Source organism: Cryptomeria japonica, unplaced genomic scaffold, assembly GCF_030272615.1.
Source record: "Cryptomeria japonica unplaced genomic scaffold, Sugi_1.0 HiC_scaffold_28, whole genome shotgun sequence".
Lineage (NCBI taxonomy): Eukaryota > Viridiplantae > Streptophyta > Pinopsida > Cupressales > Cupressaceae > Cryptomeria > Cryptomeria japonica.
In genome coordinates, this window is record NW_026728850.1 from 969,902 (window position 1) to 978,586 (window position 8,685).

General features: G+C 37.2%; 1 protein-coding gene across 1 annotated transcript; it reads right to left on the reverse strand.

Annotated features, from left to right (window-relative positions):
- Positions 1-981: 981 nt before the first annotated feature.
- Positions 982-2,154, reverse strand: LOC131861608 (phospholipase A1-Igamma1, chloroplastic-like). Its single transcript, XM_059214959.1, has one exon. It carries the CDS (start codon positions 2,152-2,154, stop codon positions 982-984), a length of 1,173 nt encoding a protein of 390 aa, XP_059070942.1.
- Between the last annotated feature and the right edge of the window lie 6,531 nt (positions 2,155-8,685).

Sequence of the window (8,685 nt, forward strand, 5' to 3'; positions counted from 1 at the left end):
ATTTCAAGGATTTGGTATTGAGCTCATGTAAAGCTCCTAACTTAAAATCATACACTTGTCATTCACGATTTAATCAAAAAATGAAATCAAGAATAAAAAATGCATCCTTTATATTTTGTTGATAGTTGATAAGATTGATTGGTAAAGAAGGAAGCTCAATATTTTCACCATCACAATTTAGTTCCTTATCAAGAAAGCTAACTTGATTCTTTGTAGTCCCTTATGTCTTCTTCAAGCTCTCATAAATTAAATGCAATGCCTCCCCATCATGGGGAAGTTGCGGCATTACCATAGTAGCCTCCACAATAATTGTCACATCCCTAGACAATCATTGTTTTAGAATTATAATGTGTTGGATGTATACTTGTATAATCTTAAAGTATGGGTGCAATTGAGCGACAATAAAATGTGCTAGTGTAGAGCTATATACCTAGAAACCAAATATTTGGTAATCTCATAATTATAGATAGTATGGCATGCATACATGCAATCCTCAACTAAAGTTCTCGGTAGATTTAGATAGCACTAGAACATTCATATTGTCACTAATTCTGAGGATTAGAGAAAGATTTGAGAACTTACCCTTGTTGACTATTTTTACAAATTTTGTATGAAGGTATTTTGGGCTACAACAGAGCTGAGGCGTATTATCTCTTGTTTAATAGCAATGTTCATAATTAAAATCAATACTGATTTACGCGTACTTTTATTATCTATCAGATTACTGATGACACGTGATTGTTTTCTATGACAATCAAAAGCTAATTTGTATCATCCACAGCTATGAACTCCTGCATAGTTGATTTCATTTCACGCTAAAGGTTAAGCTTTGAAGTTAAATTAATTCAATAATGAATGTGACAACATGTTAAATATATACATCCAGATAAAAAGAATAATTCAATAACCAACACAGTTGTGGTGACATTGCGGCGCAGAACGTTGGACGTTGATGTCATCTGGAGTTGAGTGAGACATGAATTATTCCTCTTCTGATGGCTGCGTCCATTTGCCATCTGGACCTTTAACGAGGCCCTTGTTCTGTTCCTGCCACCATTTTGGAGGAATTTCATATTTCTCGCGCAATAAATCACAGCTCTTATTAACCAGAGCATGATCTCTTCCACTCCAAGAAAACGGCTGCTTACTTCCAACATACCCGTCCAGTAAATGCAAGTAAAGCTCTAAATTATGAAAGTAGGCAAGATTATGGGTGTGCTGAATGAATGGAGAATTGTTGTGTAAAGGAAGCTCGAAGCCAACATGAAAGTATGTCCACGGAAGCCAATGCAGCAATTTGCTGAGGCATCCCACGTTCTCGTTCATACAAACTCCGGGCACTTTGGGAACCACGTCACGCTTGTTCACAAACCTCAGCACTTTCACTCCAATCTCCTCCACCCGTTTAGCAAACGCAAGATTTCCCACCCGGGGAGAGGCAAAAGCGAAGACGGTGACGGGAATTTGATGAAAATTATGCTTGGTGCAAAGCATTTGTTTGATATCATAAGCGCTCAAGGTTGCAAGTGCAGCTCCTAAGCTGTGTCCCGTAAATGTTATGCTTAAATTGTCCATCTCTTTTTCATAAACTTGAATCAATCGTTCTATCTCTGAGACTACCAAATCTCTGGTGCTGGTGTTCACAGTGGCTCCTGCAGCGCCTTGACGGTGACGGACAGTTGAAGTATAGCAGCTCAGGAATCCTCTCTCAATTAGTACTCCATCCGCGAAATGATGCTCTTGGTTTTTGCCTGTCCTCTTGCATCTATAGGATAATCTTGTAGGTACAAGAATATCTCTCAGGTCTTCTATCCATTCTTCAGCAGTCTGAGTTCCTCTCCATGCAATCACTATGTCTCGTCGTCCAAGCCTTCTTATCTCATTTGGATCCGTGCAAACTGCAATAAAACCCAACCAAACACCTTGGTCTTTTGGTTTCTCACCAAAAACTTGATTTAACAGATTAGTATTGGCGTAAACATATTTAGTGACTTGGTAGCCACTTTCAGACATGCCCATCTTATTGAACAGATCTCTTTTACTGTGATAACATGTGCCGTAGTTTTTGGAGTAGCTTTTGCCATCAAATGCGTCGTAACAAAGCTGTGCCAAATTCCCATATCTGAGAGCTTCAGCTTTCAAATTGGGCACCATGGGATCAAGCAAACCATTCCAATTATGGGCACCTTGTATATCTCTCCATACGTCACATAGCTGAGGCTGCGTTGAGTTAGTTTGGGAACTGGGTAATTATACAGCATTATCTTCAAGCTGGGGCAATGGAAATACGGCCATTGATTGACTGATAGAAATTAAGGAATCAATCAAATAATTGTGTCTGATTTCTGGGATGTCAAACAATGATCGGCCAGACAAAGCGTTCGAGGATGAATACAAGGTTTAAGACGAGCACCTTATAAATAGAAAATCACGCACTACAATAGCAGACAATCACGCACTACAATAGCAGACAAAGTAGAATTTCAATCTTCCAACCTGAACTTCTTCTTGTTGACGAGAATTGGGCATATAAGGCTTTGACTTCCCTTGTTCTTCCCGCGTTGTTGTTTTCAAACCTAACGTTCAGACACTAGATTAATACTACAGTATTTATTCAAAGACTATAATCAGAAGGTGTCAAGCTCCCCCACACAGATTGCAATATATTTTTTCAGCCGCCTTCACATCATGTATCTCGTGAATTTCCATCGCCACACTCAGATTGTCTGGCCAGGGGTTCCTAACTTTCAAATTAGCAAAACCCATGACCGCTATTTCTTTGTATCAATGCAAACTGCGCATTTTCTAACATTTTAATATTTAAAAGGAAAGATCATAAATTTGTGTGTTAAGATCTTGTTTAGGTATAAAACTGGTATCAAAAAGTTTGACAGGGATTTCCTAATTTTCTTGAATGTAAAAGTGAACATTTTTCAAAGGGGCATTTGTAACTTGGTTAAGAACAAGCTATAAATAAACCGACAGAAATGTTGTTTATGTCAAGGTGTGGAAAGTAATTAAGGATGGACTCAGATCATGCGTGGTTTTAAGATAGACACATCTCACATGACACATGATATAAAAAAGATCCTTTTCGCTCCATTTTATCTAGGTTGATGTCAAATTTTGTGATTTTATATGTTGAAATCACATATTTTGATTGTGGTGTTTTATGTTTTAAAAAACATGTCTATGTTTGGATATCTGTGTTTACATTTATTGATGAAGTATTTGAGATATTTATAAGAGAACTCCATTAATTCAGTTTTATATCTTCCTACACATCTATTATTCGTTAACCCAACTCTAGATTAGGATTTTCTAAAAAAATGTGAAAAAATATCTAACTAATTCAAGTCAAGTGTTAACCTTGTATCATTTGTCACTTTCTTTATAATTTTTAAAATCTTTGTGAGCTTAAAATCTCATGTCCTTGTGTATATAAACTATTTTGGAGGGCTAAAATTGCAACAAGTTTTACATAGTGGGTCCAAGAATTTGCTAATTTACACAAAATTGATCGACAATTGTTAGAAAATCAATCAAACATTGTGGCTCACCTTGAATTGCGAATAATATGGCAACTATATTTGATGGGTAGAAGTGTAGATCCCTTAGGGATTTGTATTGACTTTATGGAATCATTGTATTTTTTTTCTAAGTGTATCCTTTTGCTTGTGAAATCCAATAGAGAGGTCTATTTTAAAATCAATTTGTTGATCGATGGTCATCCCCAAACTTGCCATACTTAATACTTGCAAATGTGGTTGCAACTTTAGGTTTCCATCACCGATCATCTTGATTGCATTTTCAATCAAATAATTCATTTCCGCGGGATAGTAAATTATTCCTATAAAAATTGAAATACATATGAAAACTATTACGCAATGAATGTAAACTATAAAACTTTACCTTATGAAGCAGACATTGCAAATGAAGTTGAAACAATAATACCTATTTAACCATGTATAATTAATGTTGAAGATACAACATAGTTGTTTCCAAGATGAATTAATTTTTTGAAGTGTAATACATTTAGATAGGTTATACATATTTTTTGAATAATACATGTCAATTTTCTTGTTTTGATGTTTTACAACAAGATAATGTCTTATGGAAGTTTACACTCTACATAATTAGAAAGAATGAATGGTGGTGAGTAAAAAGGGATACAAAATATGAGCAATATTCTATACGACTTGTAAAATGCCAATAATCTAAAAATAACATTTATTTTTACAAACATAAATATAAATGTGGATTAGAATGAGTGAATTAAAGATTTTTTAGTTATTACTAAGCTAAAAAATTATAATGAATTTATGTAAAATGGTAATAATTATTGATATAAACATATAGTTCCTATTATTGGTTTAGTTATGATTGATTAAAGCAAGATAGGCCTGGACCTCTTACATAACCACTATAAAGAAGCTACTTGAAAACAGAGGACCAGAGGAGGTCATACGGGCCCCACTAGGTAAGGTTGAAGCCAAATGAAACTTATAAAGTCTTAGAATTAAACCCTGGTGAAGAGGGAGAGTGTTCTTGGAAACCACCGACTGAGATAAGGAGGAGCAAATCCATAATTTTTAAAAAAATTTAGCTCCTATTATTGGTGTAGTAAAAATATTAGTTAGAACTTTTATTATGTGCCAACAATTGTAAGTAATTCAAATGAAATGTGGGACGTAATTTGCGATTAATTAATTATTGCTAGTAGGTATGATCACTTGTAAATACATCTATCACTAATTGTTGGAGAACAGTAATAGAAATTTAAAATAGGAAGCAACTCAAGAAAAGAACAAAAACTTGAAATATAAAAAATAAAGTTATTATATTTTATTAATGTAAGCAGCTAGAGAGGTGGGAATGGCGGGAACAACTGGAGTGACTGGTTTGAATTCGAATGGAGCAGGAGCAGGAGCGGGAAGATTGGGTGATGAAGGTTTCGGAGGCTCCCACGTGATGTAATCCATGGGAGAAACAAAACCTAAAGCTTCTGATGGCAGTCTCAACGGGTTTTGGGATGGGGACACCTTGCCGGTACCAACAAAAGAAAAAACTGACTTTACTGTTTTACCTTGTGGTGGGGAGGGTCCCAGAAAGTTTGTGGAGAATCTTAGGAAACCGGGATCTCTAGACTGCAACAGAAAATGGTCTACTTTATTTGGGTCAAACCTCAAATGCAAGGCTATTGCGCCTCTTCCCCATAAAGTGGACCTGAAGTTTGGCTCTTGTTCAATTTCTATTCCAGATTGTATCGTGGAAAAGAATATGGCTAATCTGGCCCCTGTCCTGGTTGGCAAGTTTATTGGCCCTCGACCTAATATTGAAGCTGTTAGGGATTCGGTGTCTCGTAAATGGAAGGGAAAGGGTCAAATTGATGTGGTTGCCATGTCTAATGGTTTTTTCTCCTTCTCCTTTGCCTGTGAGGAGGACCTTCGATCTTTCTTAGCGGGTGGTCCCTGGATGTTAGGCAAATCATCGTTGGCTCTCAAGAAATGGGAACTAGGCTTTAACCCAAAGGAATGGGAATGTAATGAGGCCCCTATTTGGGTGCGGCTACCAAATTTTCCTATGGAGTTCTAGGGTGAAGAAATCTTTGTTGGGATTGTTGGATGCTTTGGTGAGCTCCTTTCAGTTGACCCAGTGACCTCTGCGAAGATGCGTCTAGTGTATGCTAGAATCTGTGTGAATGTTAAACAATCTGCTAATTTGCCAAAGGAGATTGGCGCCTTCTCTAAGCTGGGCAAATGGGTTTAGAAAGTCGAGTATGAATCTATTCCCTTTACTTGTTTCCATTGTAAAAAAGTTGGTCATTGGGCCAGGGAATGCCCTTCTAAGCCTATGCCTAAGAGGAGTTGGAAGAAGAAAAATGAGACAAAGGGGGTGGATTTGGTGGAGTCTCCGTCCTTAGATCCCACTCCATGTATGGATGGAATGAATAATATCCCATGTGTTCAGGTTGGTCCAGATCCAAATCCTTCAAACCTAGATCCCTTGAATGAGGGGGGGGGATGCAGGGGGAAGTTTGAAGCCTGAGGAGATTTCTAATGGGGATAAGTCTATGATGGAGGTTCATAGGGTTAAGGATCCTTGCATCCACCTTGTTGTTGATGTTGGGAATTTATTGGATTCAAACATTACTGACGATGTGACCCAGGATGATGATAATCCAAATCTATTTATTGAGGTAAAAACTAAGCACAAAAAAAGGAACTCCCCAAATGGTCATTTATTAACACTGGTTTCTAGTGGTGTTAAGACTAGAAACAAACAAAAGGCGGATTGTGGATCTGATTTGAGGGTAGTGGGGAGGCCTCCCAATGCGATTAGTAGAGACAACAATAGTCAGTATTCCATTGTTTATGGAGTCCAAATAACACTACAAGACATGGGGATTGGTTCCCCCCATCTAGTCAAATGAAAGTCATTTCATGGAATATTAGGGGATTGAATCATTCCCACAAACATGATCTTCTATCCAACCTAGTTAGAGATCACAAGCTAGATATATTCTTGTTCAAGAAACCAAAATGCCTGGTTGTAGAGTGGAAAAGATCAAATTGGTTATTTTTAGAGATTGTGGAACTAGTTGTGCTAATGCTAATGGGGCTTATGGTGGTACTGCCACTTTGTGCAATCCTAGATGGCTTTTGGGTAAGGTTGTCTTTACTTCTCCTAATCACATTGCCACTAGATTTACTAGTCTATCTGATGGATCATCTTGGATCATTTCTAATATCTATGGTCCAAATGGGAAAAACGCTATAAAAATGCTCGGGTCCTGTATTATTAATGCTAGAATGGCTTTCCCAAATGGGAAATGGATTCTATTGGGGGATTTTAATACCCCATTATCTAGTATGGAAAAGGCTGATGGGATGCTTGTTTTGGAAGAAAGTAGGGAGGACTTGGTGGATATGATTAACTCTCTGTGTTTGTTAGACATTAATCTCCTTGGAGCTAAATTCACTTGTTCCAATAGAAGAAGTGGGGGGGGCCTCATCCAAGTCAGACTGGACAGAGGTATTATTTCTCCTGAGTGGATTCATAATGCTTCTTGTAGATTAAATGTGTTGTCCAGAATTGGGTCTAATCATTTCCCGATTTTTCTGATTATATCCCCTTTGACTGGGAGGAAGGCCTTCCCCTTAAGGTTTGAGAAGATGTGGCTTTTAGCTCTGGATATTTATGACAATATTTCTAAATGGTGGAATGTTGACATTCAGGGAACTGCAATGTTTAGAGTGGCTAATAAACTAGCCAATATTATTTCCAATATCCAACTTTGGAATAAAGTTTCCTTCAGCAATATTTTTCAGATAAAAGAAAACCTTAAGAAAGATTTGGATGATGTACAGTCTCAGATTCAAGATGTGGGGTATGATCCTATGGTTATGGATAAAGAAGTTGAGTTACTTACCAAGATTCATGATATCATCTCTAAGGAGGAGGAATTCTGGAATCAAAGGTCCAAAGATTTATGGCTCAAATCTGGTCACAAAAACATGAAGTTTTTTCATATGACTATCCTCAAACATAGGGCCTCAAACAAAATCAATAAAATTTTAGTGGATCATGGCTGGATTGATAAGCATGAGGAGTTAAACTAGGAAGCCATTATATATTTTTCCACTCTTCTTTCGGATGATGGCTGTTAGGATGTTAATGCTCAAGATGAGATCCTGTCGAAGTTTAGATGTACTGTTTCCCAAGACATGAATAAGGAGCTAACCATAATCCCATCTCATGATGAGGTTAGAGCTGCAGACTTTTCCTGTGAAGGTAATAAAGTTCTTGGCCCTGACGGTTTCCCTATGTTTTTCAAACTTTTTGGCAGATTATTGGTTTGAATGTTGTGGATGCTGCTAGAGAGTTCTTTGGTTCCTGATCTCTTCTTAAGGAACTGAATGCTACCTTTTTTTGTCCTGATCCCTAAGAAACCTGATGCCTATTCCTTTCAGGACTTTAGACCCATTAGTTTATGTAACTCGATCTATAAAATCTTTACCAAGATCATTGTGTTTAGGCTTAAAAATTTGCTGCATTCTTTGATTTCGAAGCATCAGAATGGTTTCGTACCTAGTAGACAGATTTTGGATTCTATTATTGTTGTCCATGAGAATATCCATTCTTTAAGAAATCGGGCTTCTTGTTGAAGTTGGATCTTCTCAAATCTTATGATCAGGTCAATTGGATTTTTTTGTTTAAAGTGCTTCAATCCTTTGGTTTTGGTAACCATTTCATCTAGCTTGTCAATCAGTGTGTTACCACTCCCAAATTTTAGGTTTTGGTCAATGGTTCGATGTCTGTTTGTTTTTGGCGTCATGGGGTATTAGACAAGGGGATCCTCTCTCCCCGTTTCTCTTTATTCTGATGAGTGAAGCTTTCGAAAAAACTATCCAGAGAGATGTTAGGAAGAGCAATTTGAGGGGTTTACAACCTTCTTCCCAAGCTGCTATTTGCTCCCACCATCAATTTGTTGATGATACACTACTGATGGGGGAAAGTTTGATTAAAGAAGCAAATACTATTAAAGCTATCCTAGATACTTATGAGAAAGGATTGGGGAAAAAAGTCAGTCTGTCTAAAAGCTCCATTTTCTTCATGAATACTTCTGAGAATAGAAAAATGAAGATTGCCAATATTTTGGGCTGCAAAATGTGTGTTCTCCCT